The 26,135-nt window shown below is 49.5% G+C and overlaps 15 protein-coding genes across 15 annotated transcripts; 10 read left to right on the top strand and 5 right to left on the bottom strand.

Moving 5' to 3' along the window:
• Positions 1-31: 31 nt before the first annotated feature.
• Bathy15g01710 (unnamed protein product) lies at positions 32-5,302 on the bottom strand (the record flags this gene model as incomplete). The annotated part of the gene is made up of 1 exon (XM_007508852.1): positions 32-5,302. The coding sequence occupies one exon, from the start codon at positions 5,300-5,302 to the stop codon at positions 32-34; it is 5,271 nt and encodes a 1,756-aa protein (XP_007508914.1).
• A 340-nt stretch (positions 5,303-5,642) lies between these two features.
• Positions 5,643-6,398, top strand: Bathy15g01720 (unknown protein; the record flags this gene model as incomplete). The annotated part of the gene is made up of 1 exon (XM_007508764.1): positions 5,643-6,398. One exon carries the CDS (start codon positions 5,643-5,645, stop codon positions 6,396-6,398), a length of 756 nt encoding a protein of 251 aa, XP_007508826.1.
• Positions 6,399-6,528: 130 nt separating this feature from the next.
• On the bottom strand, positions 6,529-7,674 carry Bathy15g01730 (predicted protein; the record flags this gene model as incomplete). Its single annotated transcript, XM_007508917.1, has 1 exon — positions 6,529-7,674. One exon carries the CDS (start codon positions 7,672-7,674, stop codon positions 6,529-6,531), a length of 1,146 nt encoding a protein of 381 aa, XP_007508979.1.
• A 573-nt stretch (positions 7,675-8,247) lies between these two features.
• On the top strand, positions 8,248-8,933 carry Bathy15g01740 (predicted protein; the record flags this gene model as incomplete). The annotated part of the gene is made up of 2 exons (XM_007508827.1): positions 8,248-8,281; positions 8,530-8,933. The coding sequence occupies 2 exons, from the start codon at positions 8,248-8,250 to the stop codon at positions 8,931-8,933; spliced, it is 438 nt and encodes a 145-aa protein (XP_007508889.1).
• A 552-nt stretch (positions 8,934-9,485) lies between these two features.
• Positions 9,486-10,292, top strand: Bathy15g01750 (RNA-binding protein 42; the record flags this gene model as incomplete). The annotated part of the gene is made up of 1 exon (XM_007508804.1): positions 9,486-10,292. One exon carries the CDS (start codon positions 9,486-9,488, stop codon positions 10,290-10,292), a length of 807 nt encoding a protein of 268 aa, XP_007508866.1.
• Positions 10,293-10,712: 420 nt separating this feature from the next.
• Bathy15g01760 (cleavage stimulation factor subunit 2) lies at positions 10,713-11,765 on the bottom strand (the record flags this gene model as incomplete). Its single annotated transcript, XM_007508749.1, has 1 exon — positions 10,713-11,765. One exon carries the CDS (start codon positions 11,763-11,765, stop codon positions 10,713-10,715), a length of 1,053 nt encoding a protein of 350 aa, XP_007508811.1.
• A 300-nt stretch (positions 11,766-12,065) lies between these two features.
• Bathy15g01770 lies at positions 12,066-12,992 on the top strand (the record flags this gene model as incomplete). The annotated part of the gene is made up of 1 exon (XM_007508882.1): positions 12,066-12,992. One exon carries the CDS (start codon positions 12,066-12,068, stop codon positions 12,990-12,992), a length of 927 nt encoding a protein of 308 aa, XP_007508944.1.
• Positions 12,993-13,433: 441 nt separating this feature from the next.
• On the top strand, positions 13,434-14,966 carry Bathy15g01780 (serine/threonine-protein kinase prp4; the record flags this gene model as incomplete). Its single annotated transcript, XM_007508706.1, has 1 exon — positions 13,434-14,966. One exon carries the CDS (start codon positions 13,434-13,436, stop codon positions 14,964-14,966), a length of 1,533 nt encoding a protein of 510 aa, XP_007508768.1.
• A 210-nt stretch (positions 14,967-15,176) lies between these two features.
• Bathy15g01790 (protoporphyrin IX magnesium chelatase subunit ChlI) lies at positions 15,177-16,589 on the bottom strand (the record flags this gene model as incomplete). The annotated part of the gene is made up of 1 exon (XM_007508889.1): positions 15,177-16,589. The coding sequence occupies one exon, from the start codon at positions 16,587-16,589 to the stop codon at positions 15,177-15,179; it is 1,413 nt and encodes a 470-aa protein (XP_007508951.1).
• A 464-nt stretch (positions 16,590-17,053) lies between these two features.
• Positions 17,054-18,556, top strand: Bathy15g01800 (histidinol dehydrogenase; the record flags this gene model as incomplete). Its single annotated transcript, XM_007508913.1, has 1 exon — positions 17,054-18,556. The coding sequence occupies one exon, from the start codon at positions 17,054-17,056 to the stop codon at positions 18,554-18,556; it is 1,503 nt and encodes a 500-aa protein (XP_007508975.1).
• Positions 18,557-18,788: 232 nt separating this feature from the next.
• Positions 18,789-19,637, top strand: Bathy15g01810 (the record flags this gene model as incomplete). Its single annotated transcript, XM_007508695.1, has 1 exon — positions 18,789-19,637. One exon carries the CDS (start codon positions 18,789-18,791, stop codon positions 19,635-19,637), a length of 849 nt encoding a protein of 282 aa, XP_007508757.1.
• Positions 19,638-19,894: 257 nt separating this feature from the next.
• Positions 19,895-21,139, top strand: Bathy15g01820 (predicted protein; the record flags this gene model as incomplete). Its single annotated transcript, XM_007508895.1, has 1 exon — positions 19,895-21,139. One exon carries the CDS (start codon positions 19,895-19,897, stop codon positions 21,137-21,139), a length of 1,245 nt encoding a protein of 414 aa, XP_007508957.1.
• Positions 21,140-21,205: 66 nt separating this feature from the next.
• Bathy15g01830 (unknown protein) lies at positions 21,206-23,002 on the bottom strand (the record flags this gene model as incomplete). Its single annotated transcript, XM_007508739.1, has 2 exons — positions 21,206-22,815; positions 22,927-23,002. The coding sequence occupies 2 exons, from the start codon at positions 23,000-23,002 to the stop codon at positions 21,206-21,208; spliced, it is 1,686 nt and encodes a 561-aa protein (XP_007508801.1).
• Positions 23,003-23,117: 115 nt separating this feature from the next.
• Bathy15g01840 (unnamed protein product) lies at positions 23,118-24,521 on the top strand (the record flags this gene model as incomplete). The annotated part of the gene is made up of 1 exon (XM_007508864.1): positions 23,118-24,521. The coding sequence occupies one exon, from the start codon at positions 23,118-23,120 to the stop codon at positions 24,519-24,521; it is 1,404 nt and encodes a 467-aa protein (XP_007508926.1).
• A 230-nt stretch (positions 24,522-24,751) lies between these two features.
• Bathy15g01850 (cysteine synthase) lies at positions 24,752-26,087 on the top strand (the record flags this gene model as incomplete). Its single annotated transcript, XM_007508753.1, has 2 exons — positions 24,752-25,064; positions 25,246-26,087. The coding sequence occupies 2 exons, from the start codon at positions 24,752-24,754 to the stop codon at positions 26,085-26,087; spliced, it is 1,155 nt and encodes a 384-aa protein (XP_007508815.1).
• Positions 26,088-26,135: the final 48 nt, after the last annotated feature.

Consider the following 26,135-nt stretch of genomic DNA (forward strand, 5'->3'; position numbering starts at 1 on the left):
CGCACGCAAAAACGTCTCTCTCTCGTCTCTTTTACGCTTTGAACATCTTCTTTTTGATGGCGGAGAGGAGCTTGGTACCGACACCACCACCGCGCTTTTTACCGTCGTTTCTTTTTCGGTCGCTCTGAGTGACGTCGTCGTTTTCTTCTCCTTCGTTTTCATCCCCCGCGGCGAGGGGAGAGGCTTTGGCGGTTTTCTTCGTCTTCTTTTGGGAGGAGGATCCCTTTCCTGATCCTCCTTTGGAAATTTGGGTCGGGGACGGACGTTTCTTGGCGTTGGAGAGCGAGGGGGATTGTTGCTTCAACGGCGTCGTTTTGAGGGAGTCGAACGCGCGAGATGGGGAGATTGGGGTGGTGATTCGAGCGGGCGAGATCGTCCCCGAGATGGACGCGTCGGCGTTTTCGTCGTTGGCGGCTTCTTCCTTCTCTTCTCCTTCTTCTTTGGTCGTCGGAGCATTTTCGACGGCTTCAGAAGCGGCGGCTTCTTTCTCCTTTTGCTGTCTAGCGACGGCGTCTCGTAGCGTCTTCTCTAAAGCGACGTACTCGTCGCACTTCTCCGCGTTCGGTAACTGTTCAATCATCAATCGAACGGTGTGTAACGAGTACCCAAAGAATTCCGGTCCGGAGATGGCGGTTTTCTTCGCCGCCTCGCCTTTTTGTTCGCGGATGGTTTTCGCGCGTTGCAAAACTTCGCCCCAACACGCGGTCGCGGATTTCTTTTCGATGACTATGGAGCCGTCTTCCGTGGTCAAGGAAAAGAGCGGCGTTTTCTCGGATTCGTCCATTTTAATCTCTTGCGTCCACGTGCACTTCTCTTCCAAATTTTCCGGGTCTAATTTGGAATACAACTTTGTGGTTTTGAAACCGAGCGGTAAGATGTAGTTCACGTTCGACCATCCTTTCTTGGCGTCTTCCGGCGAGTGCAACACCGTACCTAAACATTCGATGGTGACGCCGCCTACGGGACCGATGGGCGTTTGAAACGCTTCGTAACCGGTTTCGTCGGCTTCTTTTCGAGGCAACTCTTTCACGGCTTGCGCGGCTCTCTCGAGTTTGGCGAGAGGGTCGCCACCCGCGCCGCCTCCCGCGCGACGGCCGAGAGACGGTGCTTTTGGTTTCTTTTCTTTTTTCGGTTTCGGTTCTTTCGGTACTTTCGGTGCTTTCGGTTTCTTTTCCTTCTTTGGTTTCGGTTCTTTCGGCGCTTTTGGCGGTTTCGGCAACGCCGCGCTGTCGCGCTTGATGCTGAACGCGTTTAACGGTTTGTTTCCGAGCGCGGCAAAGAGGCGGCGGATGCGGTAGGCGAGATGGCGGCCGTGTACCCATTGTTTTTCCGTCTCCATGTCGTCTTCTTGCTGCTGCTGCTGCGGCTGCTCCTGCAGGTCCGTCGCGATTGCGGGCAAAGCGGTGGCCTCGTCTTCTTTCTTTTCCATCATGCGCATGCTCGCCATGAGGTCGTCGTCGGCAGCTTTATCGATATCCATGTCCTGAACACCTCCACCGAATTCGGGCACGTCAACGATGATGCCACCGCCCGGCAACGTCGCCACCGGCAATTTCGCGACGGGGACCGCTTTCTTCTTCTTCTCTTCCTCGGGCGCGACTTTACCCTTAAAATCCCACGCGAAGGCTAACTCCTCGTCGTCGCGAATGTCGTTGTATTTTCCGAAACCCCACTTGAAAGTGCCACAAATCAACGCGCGATCGTGCGCTTCGTTCCACCATTTCGCCGGCGGGGCGATCTTTTGTTGATCTGTTGGTCCCATGGAGACGTCTGGGACGTCCAACTCCATAGAGGCGCCTTCAATGCCGCCAACTTCTTGGACCGCTTTCCATCCGCACAGCAACATTTCCAACTTCAAAGCGTCTTCTGACGATCGCTCTTTGCAGTGCGTGTAAAAATGTCGGTCCGCGAAGATTTCGTTGAGATAATCTTCACCGCCGGTGGCTAAATGTACGATGGCTTTTTCGTCCTCGTCGATTTCGCCGAAAACGGTTTCGCGCAACACCGGCGTAATCGCTTCGTGACGTTGGACAACCAAAGACGCATAGCGTCTGCAAAACGCTTTCAAGTGCGCGATAGTTTTGTCGTTCTTCAACTGCGCGGTGTCGTAGATCTTCTCCCAGTTTCCAAAACCAAACATGGCTAATTTATCCAACGAAGAGCGTTTCTCTTGCCACGACCACTCCCAAATCTCGCCGTTGGCCATGCGTCTGTCTTCTTTCTTCTTCGCCGAGAGTAACAACGCTTGTTGTTTTTGCTCTTCCAGGCGTTTCTTTTGCGCTTCCAGACGCTTTTCTTCCTCGGCTTGTTCCGGCATTAACTTTTGCCAAAAATCCGGATCGTCTAAATCTACGTTCATCTTCTCCGAAGCTTCCGAGGCGAACGTCGCCGTGGCAAACAAAGAAGACTTTTCCTTCTTCTTATCCGACGGCCGCTTTTCTTTCTCGTCCTCCTCGGCGTCGACGACTTTTTGCTCCGAGTTTTGCAAAATCGAGTCGATATCGTCGGAGCCCCACTTCTGGTATCTCTTCTCCGCCTCTTCTCGAGCTTCGGTGAGGAGCCCGTACGCTCCGTGCTTGAGCAAATTTTCAACTTCTTGTCTTTGCTCTTTCGCCGATTTCGCGGAGGGCTTTTGTTGTTGTTGTTGTTGTTGTTGTTGTTGTTGCAGCGCAGCGTTCTCTTTATCGCTATCGTTATTATTGATATCGCCGAAAATGGCTTGTTCTAAACCAAGTTTCATGGACGCTCGAGTAAACATTTCCTTCTCGTACGTCCCTCTCGAAACCAAGCGGTACACCTGGACTGCTTTCGTTTGGCCAATTCTGTGCGCTCTGGCTAACGCTTGCGCGTCGTTTTGCGGGTTCCAATCCGAATCAAACACGATGACTGTATCCGCTTTGGTCAAGTTGATGCCTTGACCGCCGGCCCGAGTGGATAATAAGAACAAAAACGCCTCGGAATCTTCCGCGGAGAATCGGTCGATGGATTCTTGGCGTTTCTTTCCAGTCACGCCACCATCTAATCGCTCGTATTTATGGCCTCTGGCGCGATTGTAATCTTCTAAAACGTCTAAAACGCGCGTCATTTGTGAAAAGATTAAAACTTTCGAGCCGTTCGCTTTCAATTTCGGCAAAAGCTTATCGAGCAATTGCAACTTCCCGCTCGCCGAGACGAGTTTGTCGATGGTAACGGTCATCGTTCCGTTCGAAACGGCATTTTCGACGCCGTCGAGAAGGAACGGGTGTTGACAGCACTTGCGCACTTCCATCATGACGTTGCGAAACATAGAAAGCGCATTCTCGCCGTTCTCTTCCTCCTTCATTGAGATCGTCGCATCGTCCGAGCCAGACGCCGAGGATAAGAACGAAAAGTTGCGCTCAAACAACGCGCGATAGCACTTCTTTTGCAACGGCGCCAACTCGCACTCGACTAACGTTTCAACTCTCGGGGGCAACTTTTGCTCCACATCCGTTTTCAAACGTCTCAACAGGTACGGTTTTAACACCGCGTGCAGCGCGTCCACGTGATTCGCGGTGGAGATGTTGCCGAAGACTTTTTCGAATTTTTCGCGTTCGGCGAATCGTTGCGGGTCGACGAATTTCAACAGACTCCACAATTCGCCGACGTTGTTTTGCAACGGCGTGCCGGTCAATAGCAACGTCTTTTGCTTTTTAAACAAGGAAAGTTCGTTGAAGAGTTTACCTTCGCTGTTTTTCAACTTGTGCGCCTCGTCGACAACTACCGCGGACCATTCAATTTTACCGAGCGCGTTTTTATCAAAGTTCACCATCTCGTACGTGGTCAACACGACGTCCGCTCTCGACCCCGGGGATAAAGTGTTTGATTGCTCGTCTTTAGGCCACAAACACTTGTCTCGGATTTCCGCGCGCGCTTTTGCGGTTCCGCTGTACACGACGACGTTCAAATGCGGTATCCACGTTTGGCACTCGCGTTCCCAGTTCACTAACGTAGACAACGGCGCGACGACCAGCGTTGGAAGGTCCGGGCGTACGCGTTCACAAACAACTTCTAAAACGTTAATTGCTTGCGCGGTTTTACCTAATCCCATCTCATCGGCTAAGATGCAACCTGGACGACCGGCGTGAAAATTGCTCGTGATCCATTTGACGCCTTCGGCTTGATACTCGCGCAAAATGAAATCGGTGTGTTTGCCGTTGAACTTCTCCGGTTCGATCAAAGCATCGTTTGTCGTCCACACTTTCGCTCGCACTTCGCCGTCCTCGGGTTTCTTTGCGGCGTCTTCTAATTCGCCCGCTTTTTCGTTCTTCTCCGTCCATCGCATCTCCTCCTTGTTGAAATCCGGTACGCACGAAGGAAAATGTTCCTCGACAAACTCGAACGATTCCTCCGTCAACTCGTCGTAATTCAAGCCTTTCCACTTGCACAGATACAACGCTCCAGGTTTCACCGCGACAATTTTATCTAGTTCCATGACCTCCTTAGCCACGTCCACGGACACACTCTTCGTATTGGCTTCCCCGGTGACTGGGTCCACCTTCGGAAACTTGATGTACAGTTGCGTCAATCTTTGCTTCTCGACGAAGGATTCTGGAACCCATCGGGAGTGGAAATACGCGACGTTTTTAAACTTCACCAAAAGCTCAATCTCTTTCGTTTCCGTCGTTTCCGTCGTCGTTTCCTTTGTCGCGCTTTTTTTCTCGCGCCATCCCAAAACTTTCTCCACGTTCTTCTCCGAGAATTTCTTCGCATCGTCTTCTTCCTCGTTCGACGATACCGTCGGCCATCGATCGGACTCCCACGCGACCGCGTCTCTGGTCCCGATGCCGCCACCCAAAGCGATCATCATCGCCGCGCCAGTCGGTTTTGGTTCTCGAGTATTCTCTCCGTCATCGTCGCTCGTTTCTTCTTCTTTACTCTTCTCCTTTCCTTCTTTTTCCTCCTCCGGGAGGACTTTCGTCGTCTCTTCCCTCAACACTTGACACCAAAACTTCTCCTCTCGTTTCGGTTTCATCGCATGTCCTCCACCGTTTTGTGCAAACAGTTCGTCGCCGGACATGAGCGGCGTTTTCACCTCTCTCCCGCTCTTCGTCTTCGTCGCGACGTATGCGTCGTCCAAATCTTTCGGCGTTTGTAAAAGCATTTCTCCCGCTTTTTCCAAGCATCCCTCCGCGTTCGCCAAAACGCGAAGCACGGTCGATTGGAAGTGATATGGAAACGCGGATTGGAGAATGTCCAGTTCCGCGGGCCATTTTTTTTCGAGCAGTACATCTGCGCGTGTAGTAGTCACTTGCTTTTGTTCGTGTTCATCTGCCATCGTCATTTTTATCGCCTTTATCGTCCCGTTTATGTTGTTCTTCCGCGCGCGCGTGCGTGTCTTTGATATGAAGAGAAACCTATTCAAAAGTTTGAATTTTTGAATCCTTTGCGTTTAGGGTAAACGTCTTTTTTTTAAACAAAAAGCAAATGTGACATGTGGATATACTCAGACATACTGGTATTATATCGTAAGAATAAAGAACACAAACGACACACGAACAGAGAAGAAGAAGAGCAAAAGCTCGCAGTGAGCGCGACGAAGACGATTTTGGTTTTACTCTTATTCTTGTTGTTGTTGTTGTCAACCGTTTTGCCCCCGTAATAACCAAGAATAAAAGAATAGTATGGATCTGAACTCGGCGTTGCGAGAGGAGTTCGACGCGTTGAAGAAATCGTCCGCGGCGCATAGTATTCCGCACGCGCAGTTGCAAGCGGCGTGGGCGAGGACGATGGAGCGAGCGTTGGAGAGTTTGGAGAGGAAGGATGAGGCCATCGAACGATATCGAGAAAAGGAAGAAGAGTTGGAGAGGAAGATTGAAACTTTGAGCGAAGAGGTTGGGCGATGGAAAGAAGCTATGGTGGAAGAGGAGGAGGAGTGCACGTTGGCGGCGAAGAAGTATCGAAAAATCCAAGACGTCATGGAGTATGCGATAGAGTTATATCCGAACTTCAGATCGCAGTTCGCGAGGGCGAAGGAGAGGTTGCGCGAGAGTCAAAAAACAAGCTATCGAGGCGAGGGACCTTCGCCGTTGTGGAAAGGCATTTTCGACGCGAAAAAGCCGGATTTGTTGCACAAGTTACTCCGAACGGACGCACGGGAGAAGGATGGGTACACCGGAGAGACAGTTAAGGCTATGGGCAGTAACGAGATTAAGTTTTTGTACAGGACGCATCCTGATTCGAGAAACGCTTTGAAAAAATTGAAGGTGCCTATACCAAGAAGTTACATATACTTACAATTTCCAAGAGAGTGTTCCGCGAGAAAATGGGCGAGAATTCTTTACTTCGACGAAATAAATTCGCTAAACCCAGATTACGACAGCGGAGGTTTCTTGGGTGATGTATTCGAACACATCCTAGGTGACATGGGGATGATATAAAAAAAAGTAAGCGGGGGTTATTGAAGAGGGAAACGGAGAAAAAAGAAACATTGAACACGGAACAGACACACACAGGTGACGCACAGATACATAAAGATGCATGAAAAAAGAGAGACAAATATCGAATTACCTACAACTGTACGCTCCCACTCTTTTCTTTATTCGCTCGCGAGATGACATCTTTCACGACCGCTTTCGTATCTCCCGCGGGCGCTAACGCTTCGGCTTGTTTGAACATCGAAGTCGCTTCGTCCGGTCGACCGATTTCTCTCATGAACACTCCTCTCGCCAAATATCCTCGAAAGTCCTCCGGATGTTTCTCGACGACGTCCGAGAATGCTTTTTCCGCCTCTTTCCCTTTGCCTTTCCAACCCGAATAGACTCTCGCTTTTAGTAACTCGGCATCGACGTCGTCGATGTCACCGGGATTCTTCTTGACGAATGCGTCGACGTAGGCCAATGCGACGCCTTGTCGGTTATTTTTCGACAACGAATCCGTCAACGCTTTCAAAAACGACGCCGACGGTGGGCCACTCGAATCGCTTAAATGCTTATCCGCGTAATCCTTCAGAACCGACAAAGCGCGTTCGGGTTGCCCGTCTAAATTCCACACCTCTGCAATCGCCATCGAGTTCGCCTCGGTATCTTCCAAACTGACCAATTTTTCCATCAGCGGCAACGCGCTCGGGTAATCGTCCAGCGCCAAAAAGTTCTTCGCTTGTTGCTTCAACAACTCCGGATCGTTCGGCGTGCTCTCTAAAACCTTCGTCAGTTCGTCTTTCTGCTTCTCGATGTCCTCCAACGCTTCCTTTCGATACTTTTCTTGCACTTGTTTCGACCCGATGGCGTTGAACGTCAAATCCGTCGGTATGAAGACGATGGCAAGCGCGATCGCCGCTAACAAGGAGCCAATCCGCACGATCGGAGATTTGAACACGTCTTCGTCATCATCGTCACCACTCTTTCTCGGAACGACTGGTTCGCCACCAAACGTCGGCGCTAACGGCGATATCGGCGTTATCCCTCCTCCTCCGAAAGGACTACTCGACGATGCGTTCGTCGTCGTCGTCACCATCTTCGCCTTCGTCTTCCCTTCCTCTTGCACGCGTTTCAACTTTGCCTCGAACGAATCCAACGCATCGTCATCCATCGACGACGAGGACGAGGACGAGGAAGAGTTACCGTTCGAATTCCTCCTCGTCGCCGCTTGCGCTCGTTCAAACATCGCCAACTTGGCGTCCTCTTGTTCGATGAACTCCGTTTTCGTTTTATCCATTTTCTTTTGATTCGATTTCTTTCTTTGCGCCGCCGAGACGACGACGCGCGAGCTCCTCCTTCTCCTGGTCGTCGTCGTAAAAGTAGTGCTCGTCGTCGTCTGAGTCGTCGTTTTGCCAACGCCGCCGCTGGGAAGAATACACGCACCACCCATCTCTCTCTCTCTCTCTCTCTCTCTCTCTCCAAGTAGTAATGTGCTTCTCGTAAAATGAGGAAAAACTCGAGGGAGAAAAAGAGGGCAGAAAAATGGTTTAGGGTTTTATCAAAAACCCTAAACTTAAAGTTTTATAAAACCCTAAACTTAAAGGCTTAAAAAAAACAGGAGGGGAAAAAACAACTGTTTGAAACAGTTATTTTACGCACGCGTGTTGTGTTCCTGCTCTTTCGTTTAAGCGCGGACACAAAACACGCGAGAAAGGAAAAGAAAGAGAGAGGAGAGAACACCGAACGACGTTTTGCTCTTTCGTGTACTGGTATACGATTTTATATCGTTTTCCTTTTTTTGCATATCATACGTTATTATACACACAAACAAACGGGTAATCATCTCTGAAACGACGCAGATAATAATATGATGCAGTCGCAGTTTAAACGAGAACACTCGCGAGGTAACGCTCACTTTATGCACACAGAAACGCGTTTCCTCTCTTTAGCGTTCATTTTTAAACGCGTGTGTGTCGTCGTTTTGGTATCTCGCGGCTTTGCGAACGAACGCGCTCGGAGGAAGCGAGAGTGTACGATTTGAGTATATTCTCCTCGCGTTCTCGGATGTTCCAATCGTTTCGAAACTTTGTGGTGCCTTGACAAGCGACGAGATGAGCGCTGACATTTTTTTATATACACATAAAACAAACAGAACAAAGATCGTTCGAATCGAACCGCATACGGGTGAAATATCCGGACAGAATTCCTGTGATTGTGGAAAAGTCTCCGAAATCGGACGTCCCGGATTTGGATAAGAAGAAGTACCTCGTTCCGAGCGATTTGACGGTTGGGCAGTTCGTGTACGTGATTCGGAAACGAGTGAAACTGTCCGCGGAGAAGGCGATTTTTATCTTCGTGAACAATAAGTTACCACCGACGGCGAGTTTAATGAGCACGATATACGAGGAGAATAAAGACGAGGACGGGTTTTTGTACGTTTTGTACAGCGGGGAGAATACTTTCGGCGGCGAGGACCCCTTTTGCGCGTTCGAACACGTCGAAGAGGAAGAACTTTTCCAAGAAGAAGAAGAAACAGAAGAAAAAAAGGAAGGATAAAAAAGAGAGAAAAGAAAGGCGGCTGAAAATAGCTGATTTGAGCGGGAGAGAGGAGAATGAAAGAAGAAGAAGAAGAAGGAGAAGAAGAGAGGCGCGAAGCGAAGCGAGAAGATGTACCAACAGACGAAACAACAGACAAAACGCAGGGAAGTAGCAGAGAGAAAAACAAAAACAAAAACAAAGAAAGAAAAAAAGTTTAGAAGAGAGGGGTGACGACGGCGGTTCCGCCACGAATAATATTTTACAAAAGTCTCTACCAGTATCTCTCTAACCATACCCATTACTCTGCTGCTCGGAAGCTTTTGCTTTCTTGTATTCGGCGTGTTCTTCGTCCGTTGGTTCTGGGCACCCTTTTTCTCGAAAGTAGTTTAGGCACATTTTCCCCTAAAGAGAGACAAACAGTTTCCCTTCACAAATATACCACGCGCTTTGTTACGCGCTTAAAAGTGAGAGACAGAGAGAAAGAGAAAGACCAAAGAGAGAGCAAAGAAGCAACACATTCTCGCATCATCTCTCATAAATCGAGAGAGAGAGAGAGAGAGAGAGACGACGATGGACGAGTTCGCTTTGTTCCAATCTGAAATTCAGGAATTGGAGGAAACGAACGCGAAAGAAGAATCGAAAGAAGAAGACAAAGTTCCGATTCAGTTCCGGAAAAACGCCGGGGTAGTCATCAGCGCACCGGCGGCGATTAAAGCGGACGCGTTTGAACCTCGAGGACGACCTGTTTCCCCAGAAAAGAAGGAGGAGGACGACGGTTTTGGAGGGGCGATTGGACCAAATTTTCAGCCTCCACCTCCTCCTCCTCCTCAGGTTTCGAACGCGCTCGGCCCGCAACATTCGATAAAAACGGTCGGACAACCAGTCGCGCGACACGTCGCCGGGGAGAAATGGATCGATAACACCCTCTCGGAATGGCCGGCGAACGATTACAGGATTTTTGTTGGGGATTTAGGGCCGGAGTGTACGGACGAGCAGTTGGCGAAGGCGTTTAGCGCGTACGGCTCGTTCGCCAAGGCGAGAGTGGTGAGAGATAAGAAGACGATGAAAAGCAAAGGGTACGGGTTCGTTTCGATGATGGATTCGATGGATTTTGCGAAAGCGATGAAAGAGGTGCACGGGAAATGGATTGGGTCGAGACCGTGTAAGTTGAGGAAGAGTTCGTGGGAGGAGAGGAACGACCAGACCGCGGCGAAGAGTAATAATAGTAAAAGGAAAGGAGGAGGGAAGAATTTAGGCGGCTTGGGTGAATTTGCCGGAGGTAAGAGGAAGAAAGGAGGTGGGTACGGGTTAAAACATAGTAGGAAACACTTGGCAGTCGCGCCGTCGATCGAGAAGTACAAAGCGAAAAACAAATGAAAAAATCATAATATATTAGCGCTCGCCGCGAGGCAAAGGGCAGTACGTTTAGGTGTAGGAAAACGAGAAGAGATTTCGCGTTCGTTTCGAATTCGAAGAAGAAGTTGTAACGATTGAAAAAGAATCATAACCATCTCGAGAATGTGTCCGATAGTGTTTGTCTCGTCACTTCGTTTGAAAGATCCGTTGGAGCTTGTGCAAAGTCGTGATTTTATCGTCATTCACATTCCTTCGATGATAATTTTGAAAGAATTTTCGTTGGTCCGCGATGTTGTTTTTATCATTCTCTCTCTCTCTCTCTTTCTCTCTTCTCACACACACGCGAATAATTACAGTTTCTTCTAATGAAAACAACAATATCTAGTGATAAAATTATTAATACTTTTCCCCGAACCATTTTTGGTCTCTGAACGAACCAGGTCAAATCATGCCTTGCGCGGCGGCAATCTGTCGTAATTGCTCCACCTGCATTCTTTGATCCGGCGGAAGCGCGGCGATTTGCTGCGGCGTCAACGCCATGACTTGGGCTAAGAGTTGCGATTGATCCGGTTGTTGTTGTTGCTGCTGTTGTTGCTGTACCAGTGGCGGTGGCGGCGGTGGTGCGCCTCTACTTACCACCATTTGCGGCGGCGCTACGTTGACTACTTGCGGTGTCGGAATCGGAGTTTGTTGTTGTTGTTGTTGTTGTTGCATCATCGGCGCGACGACGCCAACGGGAGGCTGCTGCTCTTCAGCAATCATCGGCACCTTCACCATCCCTAACGCGAGCTGACACTGGAACGCAGCTAAACACAGCTGCGGATTCGCGCTCAACAAATTTCTCGTCCCAACCGGATCCCCCTCCGCCATCTCTTTCAACTCTCTCACCACGTCGAACATTTGCGTCGGCGTCAAATCGCCGATTCGTTTCGACAACAAGTCCATCGCGGCGCCTTTCCCATCCGTCGGTTGACTAAACCCGCCCGCTGGAGCCATTAAACTCGACGCTACTTTTGCAACCGTAAGTCCAATCGGAACGGACGGGTGGTAACTGTTCAAATCGAGTTGTTGTAACTCTCTTCGTCTTTTCTCGCTTTCCGTCACTACGGTCACTCTCAGAACGCCTCCTTCCAATCCTTCCAACAGATCCCCTTGTAATCCTTGTCCTCCAGTCGTTGTCAAAGGACACCCGTCTCTCCCGAACTCCGCGTGTTCCAACAGCCGTATCCGTACTTTTTTCTCCTTGTATTCTCTCCCGTTTACGTTTCGGACGGCACTTTCCGCCAACGCGCGATCGGTAAATTCACACGCCGCGAACGGGAACGGTTTCCCGGTTTTCGTATCCGACGGGATCTGTAAATCGACCACGTCGCCGATTTCGTCCGAGAATAACGATTGGAGCGAACGTTCGGTGCTGTCGTGCGGGAGGTTTTGTATCAGGACGGAGTTTTGGATGTTTTTAATGCCCGGGAAGAGAAGAAGTCTCGCGTCCATTTTTTGTGCGGAATTTTCGTACAAAATGCGAGTGTTTTTTCCCTTGTTTTTTTATATCTGTACATCTGTTGTATCTGCTCGGTCGCGATGATTCTCGAGCTGAAAATTCTCACGAAGAACATGAAGGCATACATGTACGCGCGTGCGAAATTTTAGGAGCATTCAGAGCGAGACGTAGAAGATACGTCTCTCTCTTTTTTCTGTTTTTGTCTGTGTTTCGTAACGGCTTAATTTTGGAAATCCTTAAAAATAAATATACACGGAACACACGAGAGGACGATAACAAACGAGAGATATAAAATGGGGAAGAAGATATCCGGCGCGCAGAAGAGGAAGAAGAAGAGGGAGAAAGAAGAGCTCGCCGCGGATATGGAGAGGTTGAAGCTTGGACCGACCAAGATATGGACGGGGTTGGTGGTGCATCACAAGGATGTGTTCGTCTCGCATGTGATTCCGAAATTGAATAGGACAGATCGGTTTTTCTTTTCAGAGGTGAACGGAGAGAGTCGGGGTGTGCTTACGTACGCCGGGGTAGACGTATCGAAATTAGGTGTAAGTGTTTTCGAATGTTCATCCATTTCGACGTTAGAATGGGCGTGGAATAACATACCCTGGGGAGAGAAAGATGGGGAAGGAAACGTGATAGATCAAGCCTGGTTTTGCGCGGGAGTTGCTGGAACGAACAAACTCGAGTTTCTCAAGTGGGCGAGAGAAGTGAAACATTGCGAATGGGATGAAGAGACGATTAATCAGGCAGCATCTTTAGGTAATCTCGAGATGCTGAAGTACTGCTTCTCTAATGATTGCCCGTGTGATGAAAAAGAGGCGTGTGGACAAGCTGCTATTAAAGGACACCTCGACTGTATTCGATTTCTTGTCGACAAAGTGAAACCTTCGCGAGAGACGGAAGAAAAAGCGGCAATGCTGGCAGCACAATTTGGTCACACGGACATCTTGAAATATTTCGTTGAAGAAAGAAAGATATCGCTTGAGGGAAAGTTCACCTGCGTCGGAGGCGCTGCAATGTTTGGCGGACTCGATTGTCTCAAATACTTGGTCGAAGAGGCGAAAGTGCCTATTAACTACTGGCGATACACCGCTTGCGCTCGGTACTTCGAGCAACCCGAGTGCGAAAACTACATGCTCGAAAAAGGGTGCCCAGAACCAACGGACGAAGAATACGCTTTGTTTGTCAAGGACACAAAGCAGTTTCAGAACAGGCAATGAGAAGATAACTCGTTCTTAGATTAAAGAGAGAGAAAGAGAGACAAAACTTTATTTCATCACTATTTTTACTAACAAACACACCGACGAGAATTTCAGAAAGAATTCGTCACACTACTCCTAAGAAAAACAAGAGAAACACACATCGTACTCATGGGGAGATTCACCCCCAACGACACTACAAATAACCGTAAAGGTGGTCATCGCACCGAGGATCGTCGTCGTTTACGTCGTCGCGATTCTTTGTCTCCTCCTCCTCCGTCGTCGCGCCGCTTTACGAATCGAAACCAACATTTTCCACGCACTGACGCTGAAAGATTTTCTTCTTCTTATTCTTCTTCTTCTTCTTTACTAAAGAACGATAACAGCAACGAAACTTTACCCGACGATGGTGGCAATACGACGACCACCACGGGGCGCAATATTTCCGCGACGATGACGACAATGAACGAGGATACTGCGATGGATGAAAAACAGGTGAAATTTTTACTCGGAGAACTCGATCCGGAACTCGAGCGAGAAAAGGAAGAGGCGCGCGAGATGGAGGAGAGACGGAAACGACGACGAGAGATTGTGGAGACCATGGGCGGTGGTAATATTATTACTACGACTACTCGTAAAGAGGATGTTCATGAGAACTCGAACGAAGCGAAGAAGAGCAAACGGGACGGGATGGTGGACGCGGGAGGAGCGAAGACGATCCCGGAGAAGAAGAAAGAGAAGGATATGTTCGACTCGGACTCGGAGGATATGTTCGGCGAGAGCGACGAGGAGGAGAATATTACCACTACTACTACCACCGCTGCTGCGAATACTGGGAATACGAAAACGATGACGACGACGATGCACAAAGGCGCCGCCGCAGCGGGAGGAAACGATAACAATTCTCAAGCGTTAAAAGATAACTGGGACGATATCGACGGGTATTACCGCGCTAAACTCGGCGAGCAGTTAGACGACGGGCGATACGAAGTCATGGAAACGAATTTCGGGAAAGGCGTTTTCAGCTCCGTTTTGAAAGCGAAAGATTTGTCGATGGAATCTCAAAATGGCGAGTCGTCGGCGTTTGTCGCGATTAAAATCATTCGAAACAACGAAACCATGAGAAAAGCCTCGAAAACGGAAATTGCCATTCTAAAGAAACTCTCCGATCGAGACCCGGAGCGTAAAAAACACGTCGTTCAGTTCCATCGCTCGTTCGAGTTCCGTGGCCACGTCTTTCTAGTGTTTGAAAAGCTCTCCATGAACTTGCGCGAAGCGGCGAAGAAGTTTGGCAGAGACGTCGGCATTTCCATCTCCGCCGTTCGCGTGTACGCTCGACAGTTGTTTGTCGCTTTGATGCATTTACAAAAATGTGGCATCGTTCACGCGGATATTAAACCGGACAACGTTTTAGTGAACGACCAACTGAACGTGTTAAAGATATGCGATTTCGGCTCGGCGTTATTCAACGCGGACAACGAGTTGACGCCGTATTTAGCCAGTCGATTTTATCGAGCGCCAGAGGTGGTTTTAGGTTTACCGTACTCCTTTCCGATCGATTTATGGGCCGTCGGGTGTTGCCTGTACGAATTATACGTCGGCAAGATTTGTTTTCCGGGTAAAAGCAACAACGAAATGTTGAAGTATTTCGTGGAAATGAAAGGCGCGGTGCCGAAGAAAGTTTTAAGAAAAGCCGCGTTCAAGGAGAAACATTTCGACCGAGACGAGAATTTACGGATCGCAGAAGTCGACAAAGTCACCGGAAAAACCATGTTTCGCGTCTTCGACAACAACACCTTATCGGCGAACAAAACCGGTCATTTAGAATCGATGCTCAACGCGGTGTGCGTGGAACACGGCGGCGACGATTTCGAGAGGAAAAAAGTGAGACAGTTGAGCGATTTATTGGAGAAGATTTTCATTTTAGATCCCGAACGAAGAATAACCGCCGGCGAGTGTTTGCAGCACCCGTTTATAATTGATACGAGTAAATGATGATGATACTACTTTTAGTGAGAACAGAAAAAGAACGCATCATAGATAGGACGCGTGTTCGTCGTAGTAAGGAGGGTGTATTTTATTAGCTTTGTTGTCAAATCATCATCATCATAGTAAGAGAGAGAGAAAATGAAATGGTGAATTTTCGTCGTCGTGTTTTGTGATTAATAAAAATTTGTTTTCAAACCTGTCTTTTTTGTTTGGTTTTTAGCGCCCGCGACCGAACATCTTGCTCGGATCCCACGCCCCAGCTTTGGGTTTCGGCTTCTCCTTCGGCTCTTCCGGCTCTTCTTTCTTCTCCGGTTCCGGTTCTTTCACGCCTTCTTCGATGATTTCAGCCATGATTTTCGAATCTTGCGTGAAATCCATCGCGTCGCCTTTGAAAATCTTGTTGAAACCCAACTTGACTTTAAAGCCGCCGTCCATGGTATCCGTCACGTTTTTGCGCAATCTGTGCGACAAACACGGACCTATGACCTTCTCGACGTCGTCTTGCGTGACTTCGTTGCGGCCTTCGTACGCGACGTAGGCTTTCGCCGCCCTCGTGACGACGATATCACCTCGCAAACCGTCCACGTCTACCAAGGCGCACACCGAGGAAATCTTCAACTGAATATCTCTCGAAATTGTCACGGACGGTAAAATGTCTCTCGCCTTTTGAATTCTCGCTCTCAACGCTTCAGTTTCGTCCGCGCACTCCGCCTGGTACGCTTTCGGGTCTTCGTCGAACTTGATCTTGTTCATGACCAAATCCGTTCTCTTATCGACGTCGTAAACCGTCGCGACGCTGACTTTCATCCCGAAACGATCCAACAACTGTGGTCTCAACTCGCCTTCCTCCGGGTTCCCGGATCCAATCATGATAAACTTCGCCGGGTGACTCAGAGATATTCCTTCTCGTTCGACGGTATTCCACCCGCCCGCGGCGGAATCCAAAACCACGTCCACCAACGAATCGTCCAACAAGTTCACCTCGTCGATATACAATAGCCCTCTGTTCGCTTTCGCCAACAATCCCGGATCGTACGCTTTCCGTCCTTCGCTCAATGCCTTTTCAATGTCAATAGTCCCGCAAATTCTGTCTTCCGTCGTCCCTAAGGGCACTTCCACCATCGGCACGCGCATCTTCGCTGTCTCGAGCGCTTCGCCTTTCTGAAACTTCTCCCTCACGTCCGGACCCATCAACTGAGGATCCGTCGGCGAGGAGTTAAACACGTCTCCTTTCACCACGTCAATCTCCGGTAAAAGTTGAATCAATGATCGAACTGCCACGGATTTCGCGGTGCCTCGATCGCCCATGATGAGCACCCCCCCGATGGCTGGGTCGATCACATTCATGATCAGACACAACTTCAACTCCTCTTGGTCGACGATTTTCACGAACGGGAACGTAATCTCCGTCTCGTTTTCCACGTACCCTTCCGTGCCAGGTTCTGCGATGGCCGCTAATGAAGTCGCCGCGTTGTTTCTTCTCCTATCGACAAAACTCTGTCGCTCTTTCTCGTTCCATCTCCTACTCGCGATGCTGCGTGTGTTGCTTCTTCCTCCCGTCGTCGTTCTCATCGAAGAACAGGACGACGACGACGCAGACGACGACGTCGACGCCACCCCGCGCGCCATCAAAACAGTGTTTGCCATTCTTTTCGCTTCTCTCTCTGATTCTTGTTTGTGTGTTCAGAGAGTCGTAAAACGAACGAGGCAAATGTCTCTCCTGTAACAAGTGAAGATATTGGATAACTCTCTGTCGGAGAGATCTTTTTCCTCGCTCGAAAAGGGAGTAAGCATTCGTACTAAGAATTTAGGGTTTAAGTGCTTAAGCTTTACTCAAATTTAGCTTTATAAGTGCTTCGTTCTTACTCGTGAGTGCTTCGTGCTTACTCTCAAATTTCAGTGCAAAAAAGAAGCACAATAAAGGGCTGTCCTTCTCTGCATTCTCCACACTTTCATCAGTACGAGCTTCTTTGCAGAGTTACGAAGAAGAAGAGAAATTACTACTCCTACTAAGAGAAGAGAAGCGTTTCACTTTTGCTGCTTTTCTGGTGTTGTTTTTGGTGGCGTTTCGTTGGAAAGTATTTATAACATCAATGGAGAGAAGCTTGAGCCAATTTGGAGCGTCGTCCGCATCCAAAATCACGTCGTCATCGTCATCTTCCTCTTGCGCGGTACGAGCGGCGGCGGCAAATTCGAGAGCGCAACGGATCAGCAAAGGAACGACGAAAACAACGACGAGAACAACGCGAACCGGTTTAGGGGCGGTGGTAAAGATGATGGCGACGACGGAAACAGATCGAATGACCATCAAAACACACCACTACGATCAATTATCCAAAGAAGAGCAAAAGCTCTTACTGAAGCGACCGCGGGTGGATTTTACCTCCATCGCATCTATCGTGGACCCAATCGTGAATAAAGTGAGAGACGAAGGCGATTCCGCGGTTTTAGAGTTCACGGAAAAGTTCGATAAAGTCAGGCCTTCGCCCTTGGTGGAGAAGATTGAAAACTTTCCGCAACCGTCGTTGGACCCTACCGTGAAAGAAGCGTTCGACGTGGCGTTTGAGAACATCAAGAAGTTTCACGAGGCGCAGTTGAACACGGGAGAGGTGGACGTGACGACTATGCCTGGCGTGAGATGTCGAAGAGTGGCGAGACCAATCGGGTCGGTTGGTTTGTACGTTCCAGGAGGGACCGCGGTGTTGCCGTCGACGGCGCTCATGTTAGCCGTGCCGGCGATGATTGCGAAGTGTCCGATTGTGGTTTTAGCCACGCCGCCGTTGAAAGACGGGACGATTTGCCCGGAAGTTTTATACTGCGCGAAAAAGTCAGGCGTCACGCACATTTTGAAAGCCGGAGGCGCGCAAGCTGTGGCAGCCATGGGATACGGCACGGAGACGTGTCCGAAAGTGGACAAGATTTTTGGCCCGGGGAACCAATTCGTCACCGCGGCGAAGATGAATTTGCAAAACTCCGACGCGATGTGCGCGATCGATATGCCGGCGGGACCGTCCGAAGTGTTAGTCGTCGCGGATAAAGATGCAAATCCGAGCCACGTGGCGGCGGATTTGTTATCGCAAGCCGAACACGGCCCGGATTCGCAAGTCATTTTGGTCGTCACGCCGGATGTAAACGTCGAACGCATCGTCGAAGAAGTTCGAGTGCAAGCGAACAAGCTCCCGCGAGCAGACATCACGGAAAAAGCGTTGAGCCACTCTTACTGCGTCGTCGTGAAAGACATGGACGAAGTCGTCAAGTTTTCCAACGCGTACGCGCCGGAACATTTAATCGTCAACGTCGAAGACCCGGAAAGTTTACTCCCGTCCTTGGACAACGCCGGAAGCATCTTCATGGGAAGATACACCCCAGAATCCGTCGGCGATTACGCCTCTGGAACCAACCACGTCTTACCCACCTACGGGTTCAGTCGCATGTACTCTGGCGTCTCCTTAGACTCGTTCATTAAATACATGACCGTCCAAGAGTTGACGAAGGAAGGCATCGAAAATTTAGGCCCTCACGTGGCGAAGATGGCCGAGGTCGAAGGCTTGGACGCGCACAGATTAGCGGTGACGCTGAGATTAGGCATAGAGTAAAGATGAGAGAAAAAAGAAGGAAAAAAAGCACGAGAGTTTGTTCGTTTTTGAATGACCGTTATTACTTTTGCTCTAATACTATCGTAAAATCGTATCTTCGTGCGCGACGCTTCCTTTCTCTTGTGCATTTTTGATCGATTTTTCTTCAGTCTTTTTTTGCGCTTTGGAATTTTTAAAAAGAATCACAACTAAAACGAGAGAGAAGAAGACGCGCAAGAACACACAAAGCACCATGTTGTTGTCTGGGGAAGGCGTCGTGACGAGAGCGAGGAAGAGGAAGGTTGGTGAGAGAGATTCTTTGTGGGATTTGGTCGTGAAGAACGACGATATAAGTTTGACGCATATCGTTCCGAGATTGAATGCGACGGACGTGAAATTCTTGTACGATGTGAATAGTGAAACGAGAAAGTTGATTAAGAGATCGTCTCGCGCGGATGATTTGAAAAGGAAGTTTAAAGTGAAAGAGATGTCGTCGATATCTACGTTGGAGTTTGCTTGGGAGAATAAATCGTTGTGGTCGGGAATATACTTGTACGACGAACCATATTTCTGCTTTCGAGTTGCTCTAACGAATAAACTCGAGTTGCTCAAGTGGGCGCGAGAGGAGAAAAAGTGTGAGTGGGATCATATGACGATTAATAGGGCCGCAGAACAAGGCAATCTGGAAATGGTAAAGTATTGCGTTGTAAATGAGTGTCCTATCGATGAGTGGACGTGTGCATACGCTGCCGAAAACGGTCATCTCGAGTGCCTCAAATACTTACACGAAGAAGTCAAAGCGCCTTGGGATTGGAGAACTGCCACAAGGGCGGCTATATATGGTCATCTACATATACTCGAATATCTTGTTGAGCGTAAGTTTGATAAATATAGCGAAAGTGCGTGTTGGTATGCAGCCGAGTCCGGCCACTTGGACTGTTTGAGGTACTTACACGAAACCGCCAAAGCGCCTTGGGACGAAGAAGCGGTACGCTACGCGCACAAATACAACCAAACCGACTGCGTACAATACCTCCTCGACAACGACTGCCCTTTACCACACGGTTGGCGATACGAACGCGGCGAGTTATACGCGTCGTAATAAATGTAAAGATTCAGAAAAACTTACCAAAAAGAGAGAGAAACAGACTCTTCTCAACGCGCGACGTCCGATACATCGCTTCCTTCTTTTCTCTTCTCTCTGTCCGTTCAAAACTCGAGTCAAATAATCCAATCGCACGTCACAACTTCTCCGCTCTCACTCACGAACACACACGCATCGAACACTTATCAAAGCGCACAGTTGTTTCCTTCGACGATTATTCAGCGGAGATATCATATTAAGACGCGCAAAACAGAATGAACGCGGACGAGGCGTCTCGATGTTTGGACATTTCTCGCTCGAAACTTGCCTCGGCGACGTGCGCGTCGGATTTGGATTCCGCGTTGAAATTTGCCAAGAAAGCCGCGAAACTTTCCTCGTCTTTGGCGCGAGAGGTTGCTGAGTTAGCGCGGGAGATTTCAGAGCGACGAGCGAAAGGGTTCGCGGCGTCTTCGCCTCATCCTGGGGAGCGAGCGAAAGAGGCGAGTGCGAGACGCACGGCGCAAGAGACGACGAGTGGACAGTCGACGAAACGAGGCGAAGACGCGCACGTCAAAGGGACTGCGGAACAAGAAAAGTTGATGAAAGATATCACATCGAAGAAGAACGATTACTACGCGGTGTTGTCCGTCTCGCGAACGGCGACGGAGAACGAGATTAAAAAGGCGTACAGGAAGTTAGCGGTGAAGATTCACCCGGATAAGTGTCAAGGGACGGGCGCGGAGGAGGCGTTTAAGATTGTGAGTAAAGCGTTCGCGTGTTTGTCGGACGCGGAGAAAAGGGCGGCGTACGATAGGTACGGGAGCGAGGAAGGGCCGCAAGGTATGGCGAGTGGGATGCGGAGGCGGCACGCGGGGCAAGCGCACTCGCCGTTTGGTGGGTTTGAGGACGATATCGATCCGAGGGAGATTTTTAACATGTTCTTTGGCGGAGGTATACCCGGGGTGAGGTTTCAAACGTTCGGAGGGAACGGGTTTCACGCGCACGGGTTTCACTCGCATCGAGAGCAAAGGGCGAGGCAGCAGCAGAGACAGAGAGAGAATAGAAGTAATAATAGCAGTAGACGACAGTACCATCAATCGGAACCGGAACATTTAGCGTCGACGTTTGCGAGGAACTTTATGCAAATGATTCCGATTCTTTTGTTTTTGTTCTTGTGGGCGTTCTCGCCGGCGCCGGAAGTGCACTATCAACTCTTTCCGGATTCACCGAACAGCGGGTATCAGACGAAATTGCAGACGAAAAAGTTAGACGTGCCGTATTACGTGAAGAGTAAAGCGCATTTTGATAAAAGTTTCACCCCGGGAACGTTCAATCGACAACGCATGGAGCAAACGATCGAACGCGATTATCAAGGCATGTTAGAAAACTCGTGCTTGTTCGAGAGAGGGACGAAAGAGAGGATGTTGAGGAGTTATTCCAGAGATCAGAGAGAGAAAGGGAAAGTGTACGAGATGCGACATTGCAACGAGTTGAAGAAATTGCGGCAAAAGATGCGATGATGTCGTCAATAGTAGAGCGCAAAATATGGAGCAGTTGTTCAAAGTTTTAATAAATAATTTCTCAAACTAAGAAAGCACGTCGTTTCCGACGGCGTAATTCCACACGACGCGTATCATGAGTAGGAATACGGCGAACATCATCATGCGTTTCGCCCATATCATGCGAATATCGATGATGCCGTCAAACTCCGGGCCGGTTTGGATCCAGTCGTGGAAGCCTCTGGACACTTTGCGAAGCTCGACGCGCACGACGTCGACGAGCGCGAAAACGATCGCACTCGTAGCCGATCGCACGCACTGCGTGGCCATTTCAACCGCGAACTTCCGCGAATTCGGCGTCGCTCTCACGACGTCGAATAGATCTTTCGCCAGTTCGCCCTCGAACGTTCGAAAGTTCCCACCACTTCCGCCGCCCGTTGTGGGATGTTGTTCCGCGGCGAGGTTCGCGTTGGACGGTCTACGAGGCGGTAACCCGTTGAATCTAGGCGTTTGGTCTGGAACATCTCCGGCGGAGTCTCCCGGGATGGATTTATCTCCATTTTGATCTTCTTCATCATCGTCGTTTTCATTGATTTCTCCCTCTTCTCTTCGTCTTTGTTGCGCCAACGCTCTTTCCAACGGCGTCTTTGGCGATCCGCTCTTCTTCTTCGGTCCTTGTCCTTCTTGATCTTCTCCCATGGACAATCGTTTTTCCATCGCAAAACTTGCGCTCGCGCGAAACTCTTCCGCGGGTAGATCTGCGATCGATCCGCGACTTCTCGGGCCTCTCCTCTTATTCGATTGTCTCGCCATTTCCGAGACGAACCCGCTCTTGTGTGTTTCCGCTACGTAGGTTTCCACCACTTTCGTCGCGACTGAATCGATCAATTTGAATCCGATTTGAGGGTTCGTCTCTAACGCTTTGATGACGTCGTTGAACGGATTCGCCTCGTTTCGTTGATTTTCCGAAACGAACGATCGCACGCCGACGTCGATGAGATCAAAAAGAAACTTTTTACGCTTCTCGATTTCTCGCATGGCCAAGTCTGCGACGGTTTCGTACGTGAGAGGAGACTCTCCCTCCTCCGCTCCAACACCTAACGTCAGCGCCTTCTTCGTCACTGTCGCCACCGATTCCACGCAATTCGTAAAAATAGAGTTAAACCTCAAAGCGCTCTCTTCTGTTTTCAACACCGTCTCGGTCACTCGCGATGCGAAGTCCGCCATTCTCTGCTCCAACACACGCAAACCCCCGTTACCACTACCACCATCATCGCTATTACTCGAACTATTCGGCGCTAAAAGAGAAATCCCCGCCCCGATGTCGTTCGCTCTTTGCACGCTCTTCATCACGCCGACGGCGATAAAATCCGACACCGCCTCCATCACCTCCGGCTGTTGAGCGCACCGCAACATTCGCCGCAATCGTTTCGGTACCGGTTTAGAGTAACGCATTTGCTGCTCCTCGCGTTCGTCCTCCTCCTCGGACGTTTTCGTCGTCGTCCCGCATCCTCTTTCGCTCTCCGCTCGAACGTTCCTTTCCTCCTCCTCCTCCTCCTCCTCGTTGAGGACAAAATCACTCACATCCGTCGCGATCGTTTGTACGAGTTCACTCAGGGCATAAAACGCCGTCGCGTATCGCGTCGTCGCTTTTTGAAACTTCCGGTAGTTCGGGGAGTCTCTGATCGCGTGCACCACTGTTTAGAGAGAGAAAGAGAGGTTAATAAACGCAACGCAAATGCACGACGGAACCCGTCCCGGGGAAATTCAATTCGATTGGATTGAAAAGAAAGATATACTAAACGTACCGTAATACCCGCACGCGCCGGCGACGACGGACCCGCACGCGGTTTTGAGCATCCACCTCTGTCTGTCCCCTCGCATTCTGGGAGAATGTACGTCTCGTGTGAGTACTCTCGCGTCTTTTGTATCGACTCCTAAAGCGGATAAATTCTGACGCCAATGTGCCATTAATTTAACGCGCATTGTTTATTCGCGCATGAAGTCCTCGTGCCGTCGCTTCGGAGGCCTTTTAGGAGGATTACGAGGAGGAAAAGGAGAACAGCTTCACCACTCGTTGTTCGTGTCTTCGTTTTCCTCCTCCTCTCGGAGCTATCAAGTGCAACATTCCAAAGACGACCAAACGGAGACGAAGCGTTTGTTGGATTTACTCAACAAGAAACGCGCGAACGGAAACTACGTCGAAGGAGGATTATTCGAACACGAAAACCACCGAAACGAACGGACGAAGCAAAAACAGACGCTCCTTTTATACCGCAAAGCTCTGAGACAAGCGAAACGGTTCCCAGACCCGACGTTGAGACATTTCGGGTACCACAGAATAGCGGAGCAATTCAGACGACACAGGTGTGAACTCGCCAAGAAGAAAATACGCGTGTGGAAGAAAGAGGCGACGAAGCAATCGAGACGGATGGAACGCGCGATACGAGGCGACCGGGACGATTACAGACACTTTCTCGAGTTAGCGTACGGGGTGAAAGGAAGGTTTGGGCATTTGATGCGTCGATTTGAAGAGGAAAGGAAAATTGAAAAGACGAGACGCCAGGAGAAGTTTCTCTTGAAACCAATCGACGAAGAGACGATGGAGACGTTTTCGGTGAAGAATTTAGTGAGGATGGTGGAAGATGCGAGTTTGAGAGAAGGGGCGAAGTTTGAGGAACAGATGGAGGTTTTGAAGAGGAAAGTGCCGACGTTTTACTACGATCGTCGCAAAAGTTTTAGTAGGAAGAGCGACAAAAGTAAGAGTAACGATAGCGATTCATCAGACGACATATTCGCGTACGAAGACTCTCGCGCGCGATCGAGAGCGACGGAAGATGCCATCGACGCGATAGAATTAGGAGATGTTGAAGACGACGCGGAAGAAAAAGCAGAAAAAGAAGAAGTCATACTATTACGATCCAAACTCAAACACTGGCACGTTCACGAGGACACCGCGTTTGAAAAATACGCGCCGAGTCGACTGTATCACGGATTCGACGGCAACTGGGAGAATAATCACGTGGCAATGCTGAAATCTATTTTCGAACCGACGATGATTGATCGATTAGATTTCATGCCTCGCAAATGGTTTCGAACGTACCGAAGGACTTTATTCGAATTGGAAGGCGAATCGAATTCTTCGAACAAAAGCAACAAAAATCAGCAAAACGTCAGCAAAATCTCCTCGGACGCGTTGAAAGACGTCCAAAGAACCACGCCTTTACGAATAGTCTTACCCGCGGAAAGTGACGACGAACAAAAAGAACGAGAGTATTCAAACGTCAGCTATAATACTAAAGAAGGAGAACACGAAGAAAAATCAATGTTGTCCGCGAACAAAAACAGGAGCACGAAAGCGGGAAAGATAAAACTCGCCGAGAGTACCCTCTACGCGGATTAAGAATATACGGACGCATCAGAGTATTTTAGCGCGAGTAGTCAGAGCGAGATACGTAGAGAAACTGTAAACAATGCGCGCCTGTTGATTGAAACCACCTTCACACGTTAAGCGTCGTTTACCTTCCTCGCATTGACATTATCGTCGTTCGTTCGCGTTTTTCCTCTCTTTTCGAGAAAACAGTTGGACCGAAAAGCGCCACAATCCGATTCAATCGATCGATCACATCAACCATGTTATCATTCACCCAATCCATCTCCACGTGCCCACGGGCGGTAAAAACCACCGTCAAACGAACGTCCAAAGTTTCTCTCGCACCAAAAGCCGTGATCCACGAGAACATAACCTCTTTAATCGGCGACACGCCGGTTGTTAAAATTAACAAATTAGCCCCCGACGGCGTCGAGTTGTACGTCAAGTGCGAATACTTCAACCCGTTATCGTCGGTGAAAGATCGTTTGGCGTTAGCCGTGATTGAAGACGCGGAAAAAAGCGGGAAGTTGAAACCCGGGATGACCGTGGTCGAGGCGACGAGTGGGAATACGGGTACGTTTTGTTTGTTAAGCGCGCACTTTTGGATGGGTTTTTGATCGGATTGGTGTCGTTTAATTAGGCGGTTTAGGCGATTTGATGAGATATTTTTCTTCCCTCGCGCGCGTTTCAATTCGGACCCAGAATTCACCCAAACGCGATGAATCTTATTCCTCTCTCTTTCTCTCTATCACAGGTATTGCGGTTGCGATGGTGTGCGCGCAAAGAGGATACCCGTGCGTCATTTGTATGGCGGAACCGTTCTCGATCGAACGGCGTAAAATTATGCGCATGTTAGGCGCGAAGGTTATCGTCACGCCGAAAGGCGGGAAAGGCACCGGCATGGTGAAGAAAGCGGAAGAGTTGGCGGAGAAGCACGGATGGTTTTTGACGAGTCAGTTTGAAAACGAGGCGAACTGGAAGTTTCACGAGAAGACGACCGGGCAGGAGATTTTGAGAGACTTCAGCGGGAAGAATTTGACGCACTTTGTGACTGGGTACGGCACGGGCGGGACGTTTCACGGCGTCGCGAAGGCGTTGAAAGCAAAGAGACCGGACGTGAAGATTTGTTTGTTGGAACCGTCGGCGGCGCCGTTGTTGGCGTCTGGGACGAAGACGGAGAGAAAGCCGTCCGGCGCGCCGGTCGGGTCGCACCCGGCGTTTACGCCGCACCCGGTTCAAGGTTGGACGCCAGATTTCATCCCGCTCGTTTTGGAATCCGGGATTGACTTGCACGACGAATTGATCCCGATCGACGGACCGGATGCCATGCAGTGCGCGAAAGATTTAGCGTCCAAGGAGGGCATTTTTACCGGTATCTCCGGCGGGGCAACCTTTAGCGGCGCTTTGAAAGTGGCCCGATCCGCGCCAAAAGGCAGTTCGATTTTGTGCATGCTTCCGGACACCTCGGAGAGATACATGTCCACGCCTTTGTACGACCAAATTCAAGCGGACATGGACGAGTCCGAGTTGGAAATCGCGAAAAGTACGCCGAGCTTCCAGTTAATTCCAGGACAGGAGCCAATCTTACAAGCGTAAACGTTTCTTCGTTATTCTATAATTAATTAAATCACTATTATCAATCAC

This window comes from Bathycoccus prasinos, assembly GCF_002220235.1.
Source record: "Bathycoccus prasinos genomic : Chromosome_15".
NCBI classification, from domain to species: domain Eukaryota; kingdom Viridiplantae; phylum Chlorophyta; class Mamiellophyceae; order Mamiellales; family Bathycoccaceae; genus Bathycoccus; species Bathycoccus prasinos.